Source organism: Diorhabda carinulata, chromosome X, assembly GCF_026250575.1.
Source record: "Diorhabda carinulata isolate Delta chromosome X, icDioCari1.1, whole genome shotgun sequence".
NCBI lineage: Eukaryota > Metazoa > Arthropoda > Insecta > Coleoptera > Chrysomelidae > Diorhabda > Diorhabda carinulata.
The window spans coordinates 33033273-33057598 of record NC_079472.1 but is presented as its reverse complement, the minus strand read 5'-3'; the positions used below and the strand labels follow the sequence as shown (position 1 = coordinate 33057598).

General features: G+C 31.4%; 3 protein-coding genes across 5 annotated transcripts in view; 1 reads left to right on the top strand and 2 right to left on the bottom strand.

The window, feature by feature from the left end:
- LOC130901459 (TRPL translocation defect protein 14) overlaps nt 1–6174 on the top strand; it is a 30686-nt gene extending 24512 nt beyond the window's left edge. The window contains exons 8-10 of the mRNA XM_057812873.1: nt 1291–1501; nt 5011–5192; nt 5266–6174. Of these exons, the coding sequence (XP_057668856.1) occupies nt 1291–1501; nt 5011–5192; nt 5266–5375 (503 nt within the window). The 3' untranslated portion in view covers nt 5376–6174. The remainder of the gene's footprint in view (nt 1–1290; nt 1502–5010; nt 5193–5265) is intronic.
- On the bottom strand, nt 1602–3577 carry LOC130901469 (ankyrin-1-like). The gene is made up of 2 exons (XM_057812892.1): nt 3511–3577; nt 1602–2176 (listed from the first exon to the last, which is right to left on the bottom strand). Exons 1-2 carry the CDS (start codon nt 3521–3523, stop codon nt 1836–1838), a joined length of 354 nt encoding a protein of 117 aa, XP_057668875.1. The 5' UTR covers nt 3524–3577; the 3' UTR covers nt 1602–1835.
- Nucleotides 6175–8318: 2144 nt separating the features above from the next.
- The window catches only part of LOC130901446 (helicase domino), a 31080-nt gene continuing 15072 nt past the window's right edge, over nt 8319–24326 (bottom strand). Inside the window, exons 14-24 of one of the 3 annotated variants that reach the window (XM_057812853.1) lie at nt 23526–23837; nt 23135–23458; nt 22419–22640; nt 17135–17170; nt 16403–16847; nt 15905–16334; nt 15590–15849; nt 14951–15514; nt 13695–14062; nt 13105–13407; nt 8319–8387 (exon numbers count right to left, since the gene is read on the bottom strand). In XM_057812853.1, coding sequence (XP_057668836.1) covers nt 8382–8387; nt 13105–13407; nt 13695–14062; nt 14951–15514; nt 15590–15849; nt 15905–16334; nt 16403–16847; nt 17135–17170; nt 22419–22640; nt 23135–23458; nt 23526–23837 — 3270 coding nt within the window. In that variant the 3' untranslated portion in view covers nt 8319–8381. Of the gene's footprint in view, nt 8388–12580; nt 13408–13694; nt 14063–14950; nt 15515–15589; nt 15850–15904; nt 16335–16402; nt 16848–17134; nt 17171–22418; nt 22641–23134; nt 23459–23525; nt 23838–24326 lie in introns of those variants that run through there. The other 2 variants (XM_057812852.1, XM_057812854.1) reach the window with 2 other exon arrangements.

Sequence of the window (24326 nt, the reverse complement as noted above, 5' to 3'; positions counted from 1 at the left end):
TTCCAAATAATACTCAATCATATGACATACCTCACCCTAATCCTTGGAGGTATGAGTCAAAGTAGAAGACTGATAAAGTTTCACTTTATGATTTCTATACTTGACCAAATCCTTTTCTTCAAGAATGTATTCATCAAAAAACGGTGTAAGAAGAATTTCCACAGCCCATCCATCAACTCCGATAATATTGCCAGTCTTTTTTGTTGTTTACTCTCATTTCTATTTCCATGGATTTAATGGAAGACCAATTATCTTCAATAGTGACATGCTCTTTGTCCCCTTTTGTTAAATAAAGGGTCCTTTTGTTAAAGTTATTCCTACTTCCTACACCTGGTTCCCTATTAGATAGTTAGTTTCTCTTTCTACTTTGCTCATTATTTTGGCCTTGGATGTCTGGTGCGAAATGTACCAGAAATACATAAAATGTTATATTTAATCAGATCTAGACAAAAGGGGAAGAATGTCTAAACTATGGAGACAAAAAGACATAGTACTATAATTACAGCATTAATATTAAAAATAAATGTGCGGTCTGTCATATTTTTTCTCAATTTATTTGCCATCGCTAACTATTGGCATTATTATATCTGTTTGTATCTAACAGAAAAGTATTTTATTGTTCATCACCTTAGTCAGAAATAAATTATTTCGTTATCTTCCAGTTTACAAATTGTAGAAAGATTTTATTGTTGATTTAAATATATTGAGAACTGAATGTGTTTCAGTATTTTCTTTTAACATTCAAATGTAATTAACTTGACCCACCCCCTAGTCTCCAATCCAAAATAGAAAATTCCTAAATTCGAATATATGTGAAACAATTTAGTTGAAGACGAATTTTTATCAATTTATCTACCATTGTCAGTAAGTTTTCCAAATATAATATTTTAAATTTAGGTATAGGAGTGTTTTGCTTTAAAATAAAAAATATGTTGAAGGGAAAATATTGATCATAAAATCTGTGTTAAGTTTCAGAAAGGTTGTGAAAGAATTATTGACATTGGATTACAAAGTGGTAGTTCAAATGACACTAAAGTAGTTTGAATGATCATAAAATGATTATTATCAGAAAATTTTTAGTTTTGTATAAAATTAATCACCTTATAGATGAGCTATTTGTATATTAGTTGCCTCAATTCAGACTTTTGTCTATTCACAATACCAGAATCTTTGTTATCATACAACTATCTCTGACGACTATGACATAATCTTCATAATATTGGACATTGCAGTTTGTTCTCGTCGAATCTCATTTTATTGTTTTTAATTTTCTTCTCACAAACATTTTAGGTCACTACAGTTATATACATACAGTAAGGAGACAAAACCAACCAGGTGGACAAGTAATTGAAGTGAAAACACAGATTGCTCATCGGGATTACATTAACTTATTGACTCAAAAAGACAATTCGCATTTTACTATTTACAAAAGACGTAGATGTTTTATTGATAATAATCAATATTTCCAATTGGATATCTATGAACAGCCTAGTCATCCAAGGTGAGTTGTTTATTAATTTTTTCACTCGAATAAACTTTTATTCTTTGAAAAGTTCACTTGTTCACGGTTTGTATTGTTAAAATGAATTTTACAGTTTTTTTAAATTCTAAAATCGGGATTTCAAATTAAATATTCCTTTTTAACAAAATAAAATGCATTAAAAATGACATAACTTTAATTATGATTCTTACAATTAAGATATGTTTGAAATTAGAGCAAAAATTACTTACAAATAAAAAAATAAAAAGTTTTTTGTTATGCAGATTATTTCTATTTAAGGGTCTCAAATAAAATTTTGTACAGTTTCTACAGACTCATATTTATATAATAAAAATCATTCAATTGCATAATCAATAGCATACACTTTTGACATTTTACAAATAGCAATAGCCGTTCCTTGATGTCCCTGTGAAATGGCTATAAGATACGGATCGGGTATAACATTAGTAGAAGCATGTTTCCTTAATAGCCATTTGGCAAGGGAAGTGTGTCCAAACATAGCCGCCATTTGTAGAGGTGTTAAACCTTTGTTGTTTGGTTCGTCAATATTCGCACCAGCATAATAGAGTTCTCGAAGACAAGTAGCATTTTTTAAATGGGGATATTTGATGTAGTAGAATGTAGCCAGGTAAAACGGTGATTCATTATATTTTGATTTCAGTTTTATATCTGCACCTAACAAATATCGTTGAAAATCAGTAAAACTCAAATATGTATAGAGATGGATTCTACTTATATCTTATATCAAATGACAACATTGATCTCATCAATTTAAAACTGACATATTGGTGCAACATAAAATTTTATATAATAGGCAAAAGTAACAAAATCATAGAAATCAAAAGGAATAAGAATTCTATACATATATAGAAAAGAAGCAGAAATATTTTTAATTGTACCAAAGCTTTCTTAGAGTTTCCGTAGAAGGTTGATAACCCTTTACAAAAATGGCACGATGGACCTATTAGAAGACTTATGTACTTAACGGTCATTGATCACCCACTATTCTACTATGAACCCCTTTCAAAAAACAATCGATTCAAAGTTGATACATGGGTGTTGAAAAAAATTTGATAAAATAGGCAAGAAAAACAAAATCTCTTCAGTTTTGATTAATAGTCACATAGGAAATGAGGGTTCCATACATATACAAAAAAAGAGCATGATTATTTTTAATTGGAATAAAGCCTTTTTGTGGCATGAAAAAAAATTAAGAAGAAAGAAAGACACTGAAAAAACTATCCTTGGATTTAAAAACACCAAGGTACATCTCCTTGTTGGCTATCTTACAGGGTACTGCCTCCTCACCAATTGAATGATGATGTTCTCGTATACCTTGTTCTAGAATGCATCTCCAATACATGTGCAAAAAATCTTTTGAAGAAGAAACTTGTAGGAGTAAAGATCTAACCTTCTTAAAAATTTAGTTATCAAAGAACTGGCTATATGTGGGGACAAATATTGAATTACTACAAGATGTTTGTCAATTGGAGAATAATTGATGCATCTCTGTTTAGATTAAGAACTCTGAACAGGAATAAATAGGCACAAGGAAGCTGAAACCGATCTACAAATTATGTAATTCTACTTTTCCAAATTCAAGATTATAATGTATATTCAACAGTCTTTGTAGCCTAGAACAAAAGTAGTTTGTTCTTTTTTTGAAAACGAGTAAAATGTGATTTGAAAGTTAGTTGTTTTAAAACTAGTAGACGTTTAAGTAGAATCTCAACTCTGTATATTTAACGACATTTTTTTGGAATATGAAATGATTTTTTACATTTACTACTTTAAAATACAATATTTTGAGACTCAATTAGGAAAAAATCCTTTTTTGGATATACTAATAAAAATTAGTTGTAATTATTTTTTTTTAATTAGAATTATTGCAAATCCCAGAAAATTTCAACTTATGATTCGTTTTTATTGAAATAATGATTAAGTTTTTTGTTTAACTGAACATTAAATATGAAGTGGAGCACAAAAATAATTTATTGGTACATTCTTACCTTTTCTTAACATTACTTTTACAATTTGAGTGTTTCCATTTGCACACGCAATCAAAAAAGGAGTATATCCATCTTTATTAAACATATTCACACTTTGGGGATATTGTTCTAAACATTCTACACACCTTACAGTGTCCTTATCTTTTATCATTTGGCATATTTTTTCCAAAATGTCTCTTTTATTTTTGTAGTAATTCATCAACTTTAAAAAAATGACAACACAATAACATATAACTATTCCAAAAAATATCCACATTGATAGGGTCATGTAAATATAGGAACTACACCATTTAAACATGTGAAACATAAAAAAATTGTGAAATTTACCAATAAGCGATATTAAAACCATAACGAATTATTGTTTGAAATTTCCGTTAACAAAGTTAGGTTATATATCCATGACAACAGATCAATCTTATTCTATGATCATTAGTAATCATTTAGTACGCGTCATCGGTTGGGATAGATCGAGGGTTGGATGCAAACAATTGTCTAGTTTATTGTATTCATACTATTATTTGTAGAATAATATTATTGTATTAATATATATCGAATCACAGAATATGTACCGGATATATGAATCTCAAAAAAGGCGAAGTTATTTAAAGATACAATAATTAAACATAGAAACAAAATGGCGTCCGTGACGTTTTCAGCAAAAGCCACACAGACACAAATCACGTATTTTATAGACATTTTAGCTAAATGAACCAAAGTTAAATCAATTTTATAATATAAAGTTCAGAGCCTTATATAGATCCGCCAACTTGAATAGATATCAATTTGGCGAATTTAACACAAAACTGAATAATGTAATGCATTGAACAGTTTCTCCATTCAATAAAAAATAAAGAAATGTGCAATAAAGAAAAGTGGTTACTGCATATGGCGGACGACAGTAATCGCCTTACCATAGGTGCGTTATATAAAAATTATTCGGTAGCAAATAATATATAAAATGAACAAAATTTAGAAAAACAAAATATTATCTTTTTAAGAAAATTTAAACCAAATTTATTTTTACAAATGAAACTTAATCTAATGTTTAAAATTAATTTGATTAATAACAGTCGTAAACGTGAAACAAGGTTACCTATGTTTTTGACATGGATGGGCGACTCGAACGTCAATCATCTTTGACATCTTGAAAACATCCAAACCGCTCAATAACACGTGGACGTGTTAGATATTCATTACCATACACTTATTTCAATAAATTATAAGTTTCAATTGCAGTTTTTTCAAGTTTCATGTGAAATTTCATAACAATCCCTAACTCTATTTTTACGGCAAAACAAAAAAAATCAACAGCCCCTATATAAACGAAGGCCACGGCTACAGTGGTTTGTCTACAGAAACGGTAGACATCGCATTTGAAATAGTAGGCTAAACAGCTGACAGTCACTAACCTTAGTCTCGTTACTTTATAGCTATACATGATGTTTTATTTACGTGAAGATCTTGTAATATTCCAATAAAATTATATTTTGTGTGTTTTAGATGTAGAGGTATGATACTTTTAGAGACTTACTCAGCGTTAGATGATGAGCAGCTTTTGAAAACGCTACCGGACTTTTTAAATATCAAAAAAGAAGTGACCGGCAATCCCGATTACTCTATGTATAATTTATCTCTTAGAGAAGACTGGAAAACTTCAAAAAAGTTTTGCAGATCAGTTACAGGTCAGTAATTTTTTGTGATTATTTATTCGCTGTTATTTTATTAAATATTATCAAGCATCGTTATTGTCTGCAGATTCGGATTTTTCGAAATATCCAACAGACAATGGAGATAACATGAAACAACTTTATAACAACATCAATCATGGAAAACTCAATGGGAAGCCCGTGAATGGTACAACTTGAGTTGTTTTTACTTTTTGAATAAGTATTCCAATTTTTGTGATCCCGGTATTATAATGTTAGTGGATAAAAAACAGTATTGCAATTTATTTGTACCTGCTTATGGACGATAAAAATTATCAGTACAGGGTGACAAATATATCTTGAAACGTTATGGCATCCATCAGATTAAATGATCATCCTGTAGTCAGATCATCCCCGAGTTTAGGGGAATTTATAGCAGTTCAATTTTTTTATTAAAGGGAGATATATTTATCAATAGATATTTTTGGAAAAAAATATAATCAGAATTAATATTTCAACTTATATTAGATGTGATCTTTATCGTCTATTTTTTGTAGTAGGTTACTAAAAATATGTCATTGTAGTCGTAGATTTATCAAATTATTTGAAGGAAAAATTGCCCCACTCATTATTGTTCATATTTCCCATAGAAATTGCATTTTTCCTAATTCCATACATTTTCATCTAGTACTGATTAATTTAAAATTCACTCCATTACTTATGATTTCTCTTGTATTTTACGACGGGCAAATTTGAATTCGCTAGAAGTACCAAATAGAATTTTATTATGTTGATTGATGTATATGATATCTGGTGTTGAGGATTTCAACAATCTAGCTTGGTTCTTATACTTCGACACAGAAATGTAATCCGCAGTATGTTAAGATCTGGTTAGAAATGAACAAGACCTTCTTTATCAAATTAAATGAAAATTGTACTTATTATATATGTAAAGCACCTGTTCATATTCACAGGTTATATCTGTAAATAAATCCATCTCAATAAAGAGTTTCTGAAATTGATTGTTTCTTCAATTACCCTTAGAAACTGTTAATAAAGTCAGCTATTTATATTTTGAAATTAGAGTGTGTTTATTTTGAGCCTTCCTATAGAAGACACAGTTTGCTTCTACCCTTGATCTTGAGACTTATTGAATAGTTGTAGGAGTAGCTCCTAAGGATACTCCACAAGTCAAATTAATTACAAATTTTTATTTTATGTAAAAAGCAAGCATAAAAGGGTAAACCCTATTACATTCGAGTAGTTCAAGTGGTGCCTGCCATGTACAGATGCTTGTAGATATTGATCTTGAACTTCTGTATGTTGTATTGTTCGTAAAAGACATGTCTTGGTAGACAATTTCACTGGTTTGTACTTCTCCAATGAATGAAGTCCTGATAATTGAACATCTGCAAGCGAACTAATTCATTTGCAAATACTGCTCTAGGTAGTATTGGTAAAACAGAATCAGATCGGCGACGTTTCTTCTATACTATAAGCTGTTCATAGTCCTGTGGCACGAGTTCTGTAATTTCTTTGCTCCTGTGGACCAAACATTCCTTTGAGTTTCTGTAGGACTCCACATTAAGGGTGAGATTGATCACCTCCTGTGTTTAGGAGTGAATAGGTATAGTTCTAAATTGTTAATACAGGTAACATTATGGTGCAGCGAATAAATATGTAATAACCAAAAACTTGTGAAGCTCAAAATTCTTCCTGAATCAATAAACAATGAAAAGAAAAATGAATTAACTAAAAGGATATAGGAAAAAGACCTAAAATGCTATTGGGAAGTATAAAAGTGTGCTTTTGAAAGTGAAGACTTGCAAAGTAACTTACATGTTCACTATATCATTTTTTTTTCTTTACCTTGTATGAACACCAACGTTTGAGTACCTTTTTGGTTGAACGTTATAAAATTTTTGAACACTTCTGTGCGAATTACTACCTCGCCGTATATCTTGTCATCATCGAATGTTACTACTATTCAGTAATGTGCACCGCTTATATACTTCAACCGATTTCGAGGAAATAATCTGGTCATTATTGGTAATCACCAATTACATTCAAACTCTTTTAGTTATTATTGGTCACTATCTCATGAAGTCTAAAATTAGCCCTTCAATGTCACTATTGTAGACTGCAGATGACCATGCACAACAGCTGAGTTAAACTTGTGGTAATCAGAAGTGAGATTAGGTTACTATAAAATCATTATCATGTACGAAGTTATATTGAATGTAAATATCGTGTGTGGTTATTTTACCTTATGGATGGCTTAATAGTTGTTGAATGGTAAATACTTCGCTAAATAACAAACGAAGGTCGATTATAGTGAGATGTCGCTAGGAAGTGGATTTATAGTCCCTACAATGATACATAGGGAATACAACATACACGACAGATGATGGCTGGCACCAAAAAATTTTCCACAAAACGAAGGATAGTCTACTTAAAAAAATATGTCAAACCGTCTTCTGACGTCACAAATAACACGACATTCTCCACTTTATAGTAAAATGTAAACAAACAACATGATAATAAATAATGTGGTTTTTTTCATGTGAACGTCACTTTATAAGGTGAAGAAATTGTTAGTAACTTCTTAAGTTTTAAACTAAGTACAAGCCGAAGATGAGAAAAGGACTCAAAAAATTAAAGCGAAACAATATATCAAATCAAAAGTTTGAAAAAATATTACCTGGGCATTGTTCTTGTCAATATTAATGAAATAAGAGGTTTCATAGCATGGCTACACACTTTTTGTAATTTGTGACGTCACAAACATGGATTGGGTGGGGTGGGACTGCACACACGATACTTGACGGATAGATCCCAGAAAAAACGACAAGTTCGTTTATAGGAATCTCAGAACACATGACAGATAGCAGATATAATTATAGACATCGCAAAACATTTGACAGAACCGACATATGGTACAGCACACACATAATCTAAGATGAAGTCACTTTCGTTGACATTGCCATCTAAGATGGCGGACACCCCTACTCTTCATAACGTACTTCCGTTTTTATTAATGTTTAATAATAATAATAATATAAGTGCAATATGGCGTCGGATACATTACGATACTAGCACTGGCCAGGGTACTGATCTGTATTTCTGAAGGTTTGATTATAAGTTATAAATAAAAAACGGATAAAAACAGGACAACAGTTATTTATTTACACCAAAAAATTACATTTTATCTTCATAGAAGACAACTCATTCCTGAAACAAATATTGTTTTGTATTAATCTACAAGTTAATGCATACCCCAGAAGATCTGTAAAAACTAACATGAGCTAACAAAATTTTAGGGACTTAATCAATTTTCATATTTTATTGTGATTTTAATAAAAAAAAAGAATATCAATTCTAAACATGTGGAGATAATTGTATTTTAATGTAACACCCGTTTAGGAGCTCGGAATGTGAATCACTTTACACTTTTCTTCATTTTGGTTAACATCGTATTAGTGCGACTTATGGAAGTGTATTAGGTATGAAAAGATAGTTTTCTTTATCTACTGGTCGATCCAGACACTCGTGCGGCGCCTCCTAGAGCTTCTCAACACGAGTCTTGACGAAAGGATGTGACAGGAGTGCTAGCAATCCACATTCTATATTAAGGTCTATCGACTCGCGTCTCCAAAACATACTCTAACATTCGCATTCCTTCGTGTAGATTCCGGATTCAGCTTGAGCTTCAATATTCTATTTCATCAATAAGTTTATGGTAATCAAACGAATTATTAATTAATTATACCAAAATTGTTTCATATAAACTCACAATAAGCCGAAAATGTCAAAGTTTAACATAACCTACAAACTAACATAACAACATATTTTGATTGAATTTATAGTTATAGTCATGAATTTTCTAGAAAGTCTATTTTGGTAGATTGATATGAATTTTTTCAATGTAATCTGCCTTTAAAACGATATCACCATTTGGTTAAATAATTCATAAACATTTTTTCGCTTGGAACCCAGACATTTAAAAATGGCGATGGTACGTCATCACTAATCACAGAATTATTACAGATAGAGTAGGCAACAGGACGATCTAATTTCATTAACTCCACACAATCGAATTTTGTGACGTCACAAATTCAGGAAGCGTGTAGTCATTTTATGAAAATTTGTCGGTGACATTGACAACGCTCAATTACGTCAAGATTCAAACTTGATATATTGCTCCGATTTAATTTTTTGTGTCCGTTTCTCATATCGCGTTCATAATTTTTTTCAAACACATTTTATTCACCATATTTATTATTATATTGTTTGTTCACATTTCACTTAAAAGTGGCGTATAATTTGAAACGTCAACAGACAGTCTAACAGGTTAGATAGACCGTCCTATTTTTCGTGGAAGGATCCTTGGGAGTATCTGATCTTCATAAAAAGAAAACGAGCATAACGCACATGTTTAATAATTTTAAGTTAAGTTAACGTATTATTTACAAATGCGATATTTATTTCCAAACGTACAGGTTAGGTACACACTTTTAACGTTGTCGCAAAACGCCTCTATCTATAGGCATAGGCGTACTCTATTTATAATATCTTTTAGTGAATTCGGCTTAGCACTCAAGACCACAGTCTATCTTGTTCCACTTGGTCCACAGAGCGCTATCGTCGTAAAGCGGAATGGATTATAGAGTTTTCTGAGCGTTGACAAAATATTTCAATAATTTCCCTGCGACGTCCTCTTATAGTCGAGCCAGTAAAGCCTTTAAGATATACTACGTCCTATTTAAGGAGGTCTAGACGAATGTTCCATAATGTGGACTACTCCTTACTTTTCAACATTCAAATTCTGCAATCGACTAAAATAGGCCTATAAACGTGTTCAATTGATTTCTTTCCAAAGTCAACCCTTTAATAGTTTTACAAACCCCCACTAAAAGTCGCATTTCACTTTGGTTATAATAAATATTTTCTTTTATGTAATTCGATTCATAATATTTTTGAAGCGAATTTACGCTATATAAAACAATTTTGTAAAACGTGAAATATCAGTAGAAACAATGATTGTTTGAATGAAACGTAACAACAATTACCACATCATATAGTGAAATTGTAACTTTGTTTTCAAAAATTCTGCAATTCTAGTCCATCCACCTCATAACGTTGGTCGTCGTGAGTGTTAGTTATGACGTCATTAGTGATGTTCCTGCCCGACAACAACTATAGTAGTCGCCGTGTGGAACGCCCAAGAGTATTGAGAATGTTTTGTGGAACGCTCCTCATGTCACTAATGCGCGGTATTGAAGCTACGTCGCCAAATCCAATATTATTTAAGCTGTTTCTAATATATCAACTATTCGTAGGTATATTGGCAAACAGTGAACACAGCTGACTGTTAGGTCTCGTTAGGGCAACAAATAGAAACGTATTTACAAATAAATTGTACTACTAGAAATTGTTAGATGAATATATATTTGTAAAGTTTTTAAGGTGTCGGTAGAGCTTCCAAAAAAAAGTTAGTTTGAACTGTCAAATACCACTTTACAAATTTGATTTTTGATTAATATATTATTTTGTTCTAATTTTTTATTAATGAAACAATAAAACTAAAGTGGTTTGAATGAATGTCCAATGTTACGAACTCGTCCATCTATAAAGACCGTGGAGCAGGTCCTGTTCTATTATGTGATGTTTCTATAGACAATTTTTTAAAGAGCGTTTTTCCCTACGGCAAACGACATTGCAGTTTGTAACGGACTTTTTATTAATAAACTCTGTAGTGTTTGGTAATCTCTTTTTTCAGGTTTCTACGCTTTGTTCTCTGATGAAATGCGAGGTAAACTGTGCGACGCAGAATAGAAATCTGAACAGGAGATCGTTAAACATTTCAAATAGATATCAAACTGGCTTGAAACTCGAATATTTATTAGATACATGGTGGTTTTTTCATTAACGGAATGTTTATGTCTGGCGTTTGTATGACGAATATTTGACCTTCCATAGATATAAACTTGAAACTTTTCGAACTATCAAACGAAACAAATGTTTTTATTTAATATATTAAAACAACAATATTGACAAAAAACAATTTTATGATTTTTGTGCTTAGTTCGTTTTAGGCAACACTAAAGTTTTTTAGGATAAAATGACCTAAATGGCAGCGAGAAATCTTTTGAGGAATGTGATGCTGCTATAGAACTTGTAGAGCAATGTGGCTTAACGCAACTTATTGTTTCCAGTGCAATGACACAATTCCGGGAACTAGTAATAACCAAAAAAAAACTCGGACAAGGTCGCAATAGGATGACAAAAAAAATTGATTTTTAGCGAAAGTAGGTAAAATAACCTCATTTTCAGGATACAGTACTAAGATTAAGAGAAGTAGAATTCATCATCAGGGCACAGAAAGCAACAATTTCGGTTTTCCAAAACAAGACGGTTTTTTTCATTTTAGTGACAACGTCCCAGCATGAAATATTTTCCATACAATATTGTCATAACAGTAAGCTATATCGTAAGAAGTGTTGTGGTTTGGGGTGGCATTTTTAAGCCTGTATGAAGTTTGTTTTAAAGTTTTTCAATAGATAACAGATGTTTGAAAGCCCCATATTCATTCTTTGATAGAATGATGAATATGTATGTGGTCGTACTACATAATTAAGATGAGAAAATTGTAATTCCAAGTTGAACCCGAAGACCTTGCTTGTATTTAACATTTGTTAGATAATAAATAGGAGTGTAAAGTTAGAGCATTACTACTTTATTTGGAAGTACTGAACAACTGTTTACACCAACACTCCCAATTACACTGGGTAAACCAGAATCAGATGCAAGTAGGTTCGAAAACAGCTCTAGTTTTAATACCCTTCATAAATTTGATAAAATTTAGAAGTAAATTCCTATACATATAATCATTGTGATTAATTAAGAGTCTGAAACAATTTTTTTTAATGTTTAGAATTATGACAGCGTAGTAGCGATTATTATCTCACTAAAACTCTGTTGAGGAGAAGTCCCTGGATACTTCTAATGTAAATATAATTATAGGATCGTTAATACTTTTTTTCAATGTCTGCAGTAAATTCTATTGTCTTCTGAGGTTGCTTTACCGTATTATAATGGCACCAGATGAGATATTACAGCTACAAGAAAACTGTTCCAACAAAAAGTTAAAAACTACTTATACTGTTTGTAACCTGCGAAAATTTTTCATTCCAGGTTTTAAAATTGAATTTAATAAATACCTTAAACTTTTAAAGAAAGCTGTTTATAAAGAAGATAGTTAAATTTATATACCCCTTTTAAATCGATATTAGTAATATTCTCGTTTGCTGTAATCATTCATTTAGCGCATTTAAAAACATATTAGAAATTTTTTTGTATACTGGAGCGAATATCACGACTACTTAACTTAAAAACACAAACATGCATTTGAAATGAAACAAAGCTTCATGAAAATAATAATTTATTAGTCAGAAACAAAGAGCGGATACATGTGTTTTATGGGACACTATTTACATTTATCGAGGGGGCGGAAGGGAGAGGAGAGGTAAGTAAATTTTAAATGCAAAAGGAACTTATCAAATAAAAAAAATCCTACACTACATTTTCTGTGAAAATATTTCTAAAAATATTTTTTTTCTTAATTATCACAGCTCAGTTCAATACAATTATATGAATTAAGACTTGAAAAACTCTATTGAGAAAACGTCAAAATACGCCGATACACCAAATATTAAACAAAAAATAATATTCTTATTAAAGTTCACAAAAAGAAACTACTTTATATAACATTATTTTCAAATTAGAAAATAATGTTAAATAAATTAATTCTAAAACGACACAAACTAAAAAAATGTAGACTTAACGTATATCGACGTGTACAAAAAAAATTAAACCAAAAATGAGGGAATTACGAATTAAGAAAAAGACATCACATCACAACTCTTCACTTCTTCAAATATCTACTTACTTGCTCGGAATTGTTCGGTTGAGAGCCAGTGGCAACGGAAGAATTGGAGGCTTGTTGAACATTTTGAACGCTGACCGCCACCAATGGTGTTCCGCTGCTCGTCTGAATGCGGACAGGACTTCCTTGTCGCATACCAGTGACATTTTGATTCAAAGCAGCTGATACTTGAGATAAAAGCGCCTGTTGACTCGCACTAGAAGTACCTTGTACTTTTATCCCGGCCAAGGCGCCTGCCAGAGCTGAAGAGCCTGCTTGGGGACGAAGGGCGGTGTTGAGTGTTTGAGATGTGCTTGCAGCTACCACCTGCATATATAATAAAAGCCTTATCAGTGGAAATATAAAATTAAAGTTTAATAACATATTACAACGTGATTAGATATTTATTCTTTTCCTTAAAGCTTGTTTTTCTAACACTGAATATTCTAGTGCTTCTGATTTCATCATAAGAAAATATTGTGTTCCGGCATCAAGTATAGAATAGTTTTTAAAAAGCAAGGACTACATCTTCAAATGATAATTTCAACCAAAGGAAATACTGAACAATTCAAATAGTGTGATTCGTGTGAGATCAAATAATTTTATTTGCTAACCTGTATGGTCTGCTTGGTTCCCTGTGCTGTATTGACAGGTATGACCCTTGTAGACGGCCCTTTTGCCAACACCACTGGTCCCTGACTAACATTCAATGGAGATCTTATTACCTGCTGGAATTGTTGAACTGTCATCGCCGTACCTAGAGGTTTGGAACCTACTATCAATTGAGTTTGTACATTGTTCTTGCCAGCTACTTGCGCAATACTCAATTTCTGAGCATTCAATTTTTTCTGAGCGAGCAGTTGCTGTTGCAATTGGAGTTGCCGGAATTGGGTGGCGTTTGTTGTCTTTAACGTTGATTGTATGTTCTTGCCTTGGTTTGATAGAGCTACACCTGTGACTGGAATAGTGACGGTTTGTGTAACTGGAAAGTTTTTAAAAATATTCAACTTTTCCACCACCAAGAAAAATCTACTAAGCAGAAGAATGTTCATCATCAACATACAATATGTAATAAAATAACCAATACTTAGTTATATAATTAAAATGTATGAGATATGCAGAAAAAATTGGATGTCTATGAAGCATTCACAAGAATTCAAAATTTCCCCCAAGGATAGTCATTGCAAAAGTGTTGCCTGATATGGCAGTTGAACCTTCTCATGCAACAATTAAAGCTTACATCAACACAAAGGTTACCACCCAAAGATTAAATTTAAAATATTTCTCCTAATGAGCCAAACTCTCTCTTTATGATCAGTTTTTCTATATTTCATAACTTGATTTCTTTTGGGTTTTTGAAAGAAATTTGGTCAAAAATTGACTTTTCTAGGTGTACTTATATGAAAAATAGCTTTTTGCGTTTAGCTTGGATGAAAATAAGTTTTATCAGTTAAATTTAACCAAAAAATGTCTTTCCTGATGCTAATTTTGCTAAAAATTGTTTTTTTCTGATTTTGTCAATTTTTTTCATACAAATAACTTTCAGATTCACTTTTCAGTAATCATTTATCACAAATTTCACCATTAATTCGATTTTTTGGTCATTGCAACTAAAAATTTGCTGCTTCTGATGGTCATCAACCAAGCTGACACGATGAATTTTTGTCTAAATTTTAATAGTTAAAAGTCCTAAATAAATTTTTGTTATTATTATTATAAAAATGTTAATAGTTACATGCTATTTTATTAAAATAATTATAAGTAATCAATTATTTTCCAAATTCCCAACACATAACGATCCCAAAACTACTAACCTTACAAAATGGTACTGCTACAAATAGTTAATGATATTACACTAATTTCAACTCACCTCCGGGAGATGAAACTGCTTTAACCAGAGTTGCAACCTGTCCACCAGATGAACCAGCTTGTATGGCTTGAGCCAGAACTTGCGGCGATAAACTTTGAATAGTACTTCCTCCCGATGTACCTAACTTTTGTTGTTGTTTCTTTAACAATTGAGCTAAATCGCTTTCTGTAACAGTCCTAGTAATTCCAGTTTTTCCTCCGACAGTAACAGTACCTTGCCTTATAAATTGCGCTCTTGGTTGTGCCTGTGTGAATTGGACAACGGCCTGCTGGCCTCCAATAGTAACAGTAGACGTTTTGACGCCTTGCGTCGGAATATTTCCAGCGTGCAATCGTAGTTGTTGTTTAAGATTGGCTTGTCGAATCATTGCTAATTGAGCTTGACCAATGGCTTTACCCTGTAGGGTATTTGTAGTAGCCACTACTTTGCCTTGACCTGAAGAACCAGCTGATACGATGAGACGCTGTGTCGCAGCTTGAAGTTGGGCAGGGCTTAATCCTGACACAGAAACTACTGTTGATGTCTGTATTGGTGATGCTATTATTCTTTGTGTTCGTAAAGTAGCTGAAAAAAAAAAATGATTTAATAATGTGCGGATGATAGTTTATACATATTTTGGTGGTTCACAAATGTACTTACTCGAAGGAGTAGCTTGAGTACTAACACTAGCGGCTGTGGTGGTAACAATTGCTGTAGATTGCGTCACAACAATCTGAGAAAGTGTTTGTGCTACAAGGGTTCCAGTAGATGTACCCGGTGTATTTACTGATGAAGCAGCAGCTATGTTTGCTTGTTGACTAGCAGCCATCATGTTCTTCATCATTTGTAGACGTGCCGCAAGTTGTTGTTGCTGTTCAGCGGTCATATTCTTTTTCTCTTTAGCTATTCTTTCCGCTCTCCTACGCCAATCAAAAATATTGTAAAAAATAACGACAGAAAAAAAATTAAACATACCTTGCTGCTACTTCTACAGGTAAAACAGGATGTTCAATATCGATTCCACACTCGTTTAAAACCAGATTGTGTTTTGTCTTGTTTAACAACGGATTATTCACAATATTTCTAGTAGCGGGAGTTTTCTTATTAGATATTGCTTTCAATGCGTCGAATCTATTCGCCATTGTCTGACTAAAAGCGGAATTATTGTCCTGAGTATATAACTGAGATGTTCTCACACATCTGCTAGATTTTGAAAGCATCGGGTATTTCTGTATTGCTCCGGATTTGTTCTTCTTCTTTTTTAAGAACTCTAAGCTTAGTTGTTTACCTTCTTCTCTTTGCATCAAGTGATTTTCGTATCTTTGACGACACTGTTTCGGAGTACGGTATGTTATGGAGACTGTATTGACATAATCGGCCACAAAATCCCAATTAGGAGTATGTCCTATGTTTGAAAATAAAGAAAAGACAATTCATTAAAATTAGAAATGTAATGCAATTTTTAATACGTACCTAAATTGGTAACTATTAAATTTAATGGAAGACCTTGTAAGTTTTGTATGACCTTTAAAATAGCCATATCCTCGTGAATAGTCCATTCGTGAAACAAAGGTTGTTCTTGCAAGGGTTTTTGAATGTTTGGTTTTCCAGGAACTGGTAAAGCAGGCCTAACTAAACCACGATATTTTTGAAGTTTTAAATCGCGTCTCATTTTTAATATAGTCGCAGAATGAAATAGGGATTTTGGTGCGTTTGTAGATTCTTCTTTTCTAGGTATTTTCAAGGCCCTTCTGTTTTCAATTAAGCCTGCTTCTAACCGAGTTCTTTTCGCTTCACGTTTGACATATACTGGAGGTAATTCCGATTCAGACATTATTTTTGTGTCGTACATAAAGGCCATTGTTTGGTCTATGTATACGTCATTTTCTTGTTGAGGTGGAGTTGGAGGACACCACATCTAAGCAAGATGAATACATTTATAAAATTCATTTTTGAAAACAAGAAAAATTTGTGAAATCAATAAATTTCTGAGGTATACTTTGAATCAAGATCCAAGGCTGGAAAAAGTATTTAAATCTAGTTTTTTTTATTTTGGACAGTATTATACAATAACTTTGGATTATGATAATTTTGAAAATGGGTCGCAAAACATTCACGTAAACTATCTACTGATATAATTGAATAATTTTATTTACATTCCAAAAAATCCAATTTTTATTATAAAATTGAATTGTCGATACTTACAGGCATGTGTTCCATGGTAGTGTCAGAAACCCATATCTGCAATATTACGAATTTATAGAAAAAAATAGTTGAAGTAATTTCCCTCAGTCACCTTTAAAATCATTTCATACATATAAATAATTTTGTAAATTGCATAATAAAATAATTATGTACTTCTTAGAAAGTACTATGAATAATAATTTTTGCTAAAAGGGGATACTTTAGAATTATTCAGGATTATACTATAAAATGGGAATCGAATATCATTAATTTTCAAATCTAATATTTACCGATCAGACCGTATAAAATATACTTAAACATTGTGCACTTACCTTAAAAGCTAGAAGACTAGTTATTATTTTTTTAGGGAGATTTAAAAGGTGACCGTGGGGTGGTTACGAGGGTTATAAAGAAGCCCCCTTGCTCATGTCCAGCGGGGCAGTGTTTTGGTGCCCCACGCGGACTTTCAAGAGCAAAGAAGGCACCAAAACCCACGTCCACCCCGCCGTATTTTCATAACAAAAACAACATTCGCAAGAGAACTTCTTTATTTTCATTTCTTTTTTTTTCTCGTTATTTCATACGAACAAGTATGTACATTTTTTGACTGTTAAATTGATACACTAGAAAAGAAATGAAAAATTTTACACCGCATTGATAAATTTTTGATTTAGGCAAACGAAATAAATGCGTTAGTTAAATTGATTCTGATCTGATTTTCAAATACCTCTGAACAATAAAATTATGGTTAGTAATTGACAAATTTATCAAAAGTTTTTTAAATCGCAACTATTTGTAAAAATTCTCCTTTACCAAGTTGCTGGAATTGATCAATGATGTAATGCAAAATTTTTCAAACATGAATTAAAATTGGAACGAAAACATTGTAGAATCGTGCAATTCATTAGAAATACATTTAATTAAATATCAAACTGAATGTATGTCGTTAGAATTAAACATATTTGAAAGTATAGAAAAGCTAAATTGTATAATTAACAGACTTTTACTAATTTAAATCCCCATTTAGCAAAATTGACAACCTTTGGTAATAAATTTGAACATAAAATTTTTTTTCCTCTTGATTCTTTTAGATGCCAAAATAAAAATTTTCATATTATCTATCCCAACAGATGACAAGTGGTTGAAATGGTCCTTACATTAATTTACATATTTTTGAATATCCGAAGTTTGCTCTGCAGAACTTCTAAAGGAGTTAGTTAAAATTTAGTTACTCTCTCAAAAAATTAGGGTGATAACTTGATGGAATAGTCAAAAATAATAGATTCTTTGGTCTTTTCTCCTGATAAAAAAAGAAATAAAAGGAGCTGAAATAACAACATGAACGCCTTTAATTCAACCACAGCCTTTATAGTGTAAAAATTGCTGCTATAAGAAAGTATTTCAGAAACAGATGAAACAAGGTGTAACCTTCTGGATAAGGGACCACAATAGACCTTAAGGTTCCTGGTTTGAAATCCCATAGTTAATGACTATTCTAAGATATTCTACAGAATGTACCTAGATGTAGAGAAATTATAGATAACAGTGAATGTAGAATTTAGTAAAAATGCAAAAAACCGAAAATTAGACAAAATACTTGGTATTTTCTGTAAAAACTATGAAAAGAAAGACACACATGAACAAAAATAATAATTATCTGGAATATTTCAATTCCTCGAGACTTGAGAAAAAAGTTTTAGGGCATGTCTGTCATTGAAATATGCAGTTTTTCTTATAACTTATTTCTTTTATAAAAAATAAATTGTACATATAATTTTGGTATTGCCAATCACTTCTAAGGTATTTTCTATTCATATTCTAATTTTAACTTATCAGAATTTTTTATTACTGATAAAAATAACATTGCACAATTCTACGCCCAAAAAATTATTTACAGCACGTTACTATTCTTTTGGCATGCAAAATTAAACTTGATGTTGTGAAATATATTATTCCAAATGAACTGTTGTAATCAGGAGGTTCCGAATAATTAATATTTATTTTAATGTGAATTTTTATCCCTATGAAAAAACAGAAGCATAATGATAAATTGACTAATATGTAAAAAAGTGAAATATTTAACAATTAAAATTGTCTCTTTGCTAGAAGCCCCTTTAAAAACTAGGGTATCTGACTATCAGTAATAACTGCCCTTTTGCTTCAGTCCTTTTATTTGCCAATAATAAATCAAGCCTACAAATCAGTACATAAATGATTGCAAATAAATTATGTGTTCGTTAATTTTACTATTTCTCGGCAGGAATGACAAGCAATGATTTGACACCTCTCAATTCAATCACCTTTTTCATTTAAACAGCTTGGATTTTGTGAAGTTTTTTTGAATATGGAGAATAGTAAATATCATCCAATACATAATCAATTGGAAATTATTTAGAAAGTTTGAAACTTCTTTGTTTATGAAAAGAATAATAGGTTTAGTCCTAGGCAAAGATAAATGATGAAGTGCGCCCTCTTACAACAATTGAGAGTATTTCATGGCCGGATATAATGATTATTATTTGAAACAAAAATAACTAACATTTTTGATTATTTTAAGATGTTTATTAAATAATTATTGGGAACCCTCTTATTTATAATCATAAGTACTTTATTAGGAACACCAGGTGTAGTGTTTACAAATTTGTAGAGCACCATCATTAATTAATGTGTAAAAAACTACATAAAAATTAGGGACGAACAAGATCCCTGAAGGTCCACATTTATTTACAAAAATGGCATTGCTAAAAGAATAGTTACTGGGAAAAGTTTAAAAACTATATGATAATTTAGGGCGAAATTAACGATGAGATATGAATAAATAATAAACAAACAACTTTTTCGAAAAATACAAAAAATAATTACTTCTCCAATTTTAAAAATTTCTTTTTTTTTGGAAGGCAACAAACATGTACACATTCACACTATAATTTACAGGTATGCGCGATAATAAAAATTGTTCCGTAAAAAAACTATTAATCCTAAATTCATATGTACAAGATAACTCTCTAAATCACATTATGAATTACTTTCAACATTTGTCCAAATTTACAATTTTTTTAAATTAGTTCTTTATCACTGGCAGGGGATATTTCGCAAAGAAAAGTTAGAAATTGTTTATTGAACATTAAATAGTTGATAAAATTTGTATATCAATTTGGAAAAAATTGATATCTAATATAAAATTAATCAAATTATATCCATATTCTACAAAAAATTTTGCACATTTCAACTATTTTAATGACAAAATAACAACTTTAAACTTTTCTTTGTCATGATTAGATAACACTTAAATACTTTCGATTTAAGACTTGGGAGATTTCTCACTATAATTCTCACTATCATTTATTTTAGTTGATTCAACCGGAGATCTTTTTACCCAGTCGTCCAAAGTCCGATTATTTGAAAACCTACTAAATTTTTTCAAGTTTCGTCTGGTATCTGGAGATCTGAAATTAGCATTACGACTAATCAAAGATGGTATTTTGCTGGAATTATTAAGACCGTTATCTACTTTTTTTTTATTCTCCACGTTTTTAACACCTGTTGAATCGCACGCCTCAATCAATGTTGTCATTACTTCGTCCATTTTCTCACATGTTTTGTTCCTTAGTTCATTTGTATCATCTTTAACATCAATATCATCAGAAGAAGTTTCAGCTATAGCTGTCTCTTTACATCCTTGACATGTGTTAATTTTATTATCACCCTGAGAAGTATCAGTTTGTTTGTCCATTATATCACATTTTGAAGTTTCTTCACATGTTTCGTCCTTTAGTTCGTTTGTATCATCTTCAACATCTACTTCACCAAGCATGGTTGTTTCCTCACATCCTTGACTATTGTTAATATTGCCGTCACAAAAAGATGTGCCAGTTTTTTCTTCAATGGAAACATCAGTTTCATCAATTATTGATGTATCTTTGTTTATTTTATTACTTGTTTTATCGAGTAATTCGTTTGTAGCAACATCCATAAAAATAGAGTTTTCACTATTTGAATTATTTTCATTTAATTCTGCTCCATTGGTTTTTTTAAATTCATCTGCTGTATTGTTTTGTTCTTCATTTTTATCTTCTCCATCAATCCTACATTTACTAGAATCACCATCACCTTTATCATTACTGTCTGCAGATGACATATTTTCTTCAACAGTTTCATTTGTTTCTTCACTAATATACTCTTTATTATCCACCCTTTTGTCCAGCTTATTATCTGGTTCTTCAAGCAGAAAAGATTCGTCTATTTCTTCTTCTTCTCTACTAATTACAAACTGATTATCATATTCATCGTTAAGGATTGATTCATCCAATTCCTCCTTTTTTTCAAAGGATTCTGTTGAATCCTCTTTGTTTTCGATTTCAGAACCTTTTAAATCTCCTTTACTCATATTTTCGACGGTTTCATCCAATTCGTCCTTTTTTCCAAAGAATTCAATTGAATCCCCTTTGTTTTTGATTTCAGAATCATCTTTAAAATCTCCTCTATTAATATTTTCTTCAGTTATATTATCCCTAGTTGTTTCACTGTCAATATTAGTATAATTTTCTTCATTTTCTACTAAACTACTTTTATCAATATATTCATCCCCTTCTTTTAAACAAGATTCTTTGGTTTGGTTAATATCATTTTTGATATTAGATTCGTTAAACTCATCTTCCGTGTTTACCGATATTTCCATCTCCTGTTTCAGTTCTAGAGGAACCTTATACCTTTTATCCTTCATTATGTTGTTTAAAACTACTTTACATGTTTTGGATATGAGGTTCGTGAAATTCTCGTTAGATTGATCTAAAGACTGATTACTATCTTCTTCTGATATTTCTAGATTACTATGTTTCCGTCTTCTCTTTTTTCTATGAGGTTTATCTGGCTGACTATCATTGTCATCTTCAGACATCGATTTGTATCTTTTTAGAATTTTCCTGTTGTTATCGCCATGTTTTCGCAGAGGTTTTTCTCCTGGTAATATAGGGCTAACATCTAGTGTCCAAAGATTAATGGCAACTGTACCCCTTGATCTGGTTCTTGGTGAATTATGATCTACATGATTTGCCAGCTTGTTTTCGCAAGAATCATCAGACTCGCTGCCCAAAGTTTCTTCGCCATTTATTTCAGACTCTTCTTGCAGTTCCGGTATTTCTGCTTGTTCTATCGAGTCTTTGGTTTCCTCTTGTATTGATAACCTTCGGATTTTATTCTTTTTAGTTATCTTACCATCGGCGCTGACACTTTGTACTTTCCCTATCTTAATCATTTTGTTACCTAACCTATTGTGTTTATTCAACTTTTTAGATTTAGAGCTAACCTGGTTGGTGGCATCTTCTCTTGAAAATGTGATTATGTCGTTTTCTTCTTCCAACTCACGAGCGCGTCGATCTTCTTCTTCTCGCATCGCTGCGAGTCTATTCTGTTCCCATTCTCTCTTCTGCTCCTCTATTTCTCTAGCAGCGGCAGCAAGTTGTTCGGCTGACCAAGCAGATTCGGTGGTTTCTATGAACTTCATGGCATACTTTTCAATAGGAGTTAACTGAAATAATATATACAAATATTAACAAAAGAAAAGAATACTAATAAATCCTACAAATAACAAATACATCATATGTACTCCATGATAACAAATAATGTATAGAAATTTTGTTCCTTATTTAATTCGAAGGCTGCATTGATTTTGGGACACCTCTTTTACCATTATTAACAAATACTGCATTATACTACTAACAATTAGTCCTGCAAATCAAGAAAAAAATTATATACAAAGATACGAGAAAATGAAAACTTTATCAGTTATTGAAGTTGTGTTTGTTAATTTTTGATGTTCAAATATGTAGACGTTTAGAATTTCTCTCCATAAATTTTTTAATTGAATGTTGCAAGGTTTCTAGATAGTTCTCAACAATGACAATTGAAAACTTGCTGGCCACTGCAATATTATAGCATAGTTGCAAAAGTTGAACAGATATCATGAATTGTCAACTGATCGTCTATGCATACAACCAAAATAAAGTGAATATCCAATCTTACCTTTTCTATTATGTTATTAATTTCCTGTTCCGCTTTACTAATTTCAGGCTCTTTCTCCTGTTCATCTAAAGGAATGTTTTCATCAAATTCAGCAAGATCAGCAACAGCTTCTGCTTTCGCAGTTTTGGCAGCCTGAACGTCTTGATCATCTTCACAGGCAGCCAAAGCACTTTCGAGAGCACCAACTGCTACTTTATCATCACCTACAGATGTTTCGTTAGTTAAAGCTCTTTCACGTTCCTTCTTCATTTCCATTACGCCAGACATCCTTGTCGCAGCATTTTCTTCGTTTTGATCGATGTTGAACAAGTCTTTTATAGTTGACTAGAAAAGTAAATATTTATAAAAAAAAATAATACCAATAAAAATTAAAAAAAATTTCAACACTTACGCTCTTGAAATATGCTGTGGTAAAGTTACCACCTTCGATGGCTAAATCTCCGAGCATACGTTTTTGATTCGCTTTCTTCAATATATTTTCCTCTATTGTTCTTTCACTGACCAAACGGTAAATGTGTACATCTCTCGTTTGGCCGATTCGGTGACAACGATCTTGAGCTTGCGCGTCCATTGTAGGATTCCAATCGGAATCGTAGAATATCACAGTATCCGCTCCAGTTAAATTCACTCCCACACCGCCAGAGCGAGTGGACAGTATAAAAGCAAAAATACGTGTATCACCATTGAATCTTTCCATTAAAACCTGGAATTACGAAATCTTTGTTAGATAAAATTACATGAAACTAGATCATCACAATTTTTGTGAATATTTATCAGACAATAGCTAATCAATGTTATTCTACTCCAAAGAAGTCACTTCAACTTTTTGTCAGTCTCAAGTTCAACTACAATGTGGGGCTGTAGTTTAACAACTTTTTTTAGCGTATATATTTGAAGATTTATTCATAAATTACTTTTAATTTCAAAGTGTTTTGCATCGCATATTAGAGCAATGATATATATATATATATATATATATATATATATATATATATATATATATATATATATATATATATATGTATATATATATTATATATATATTATATATATATTATATATATATTATATATATTAATTATAATTTCATTGCTGATAATTTATCTCATCTCTGTTATAATAAAATTAGATTACTCCAACAAATCTAATTCATCAATCCCGATAAGACACATTTGGCAATATAGTAAAAATT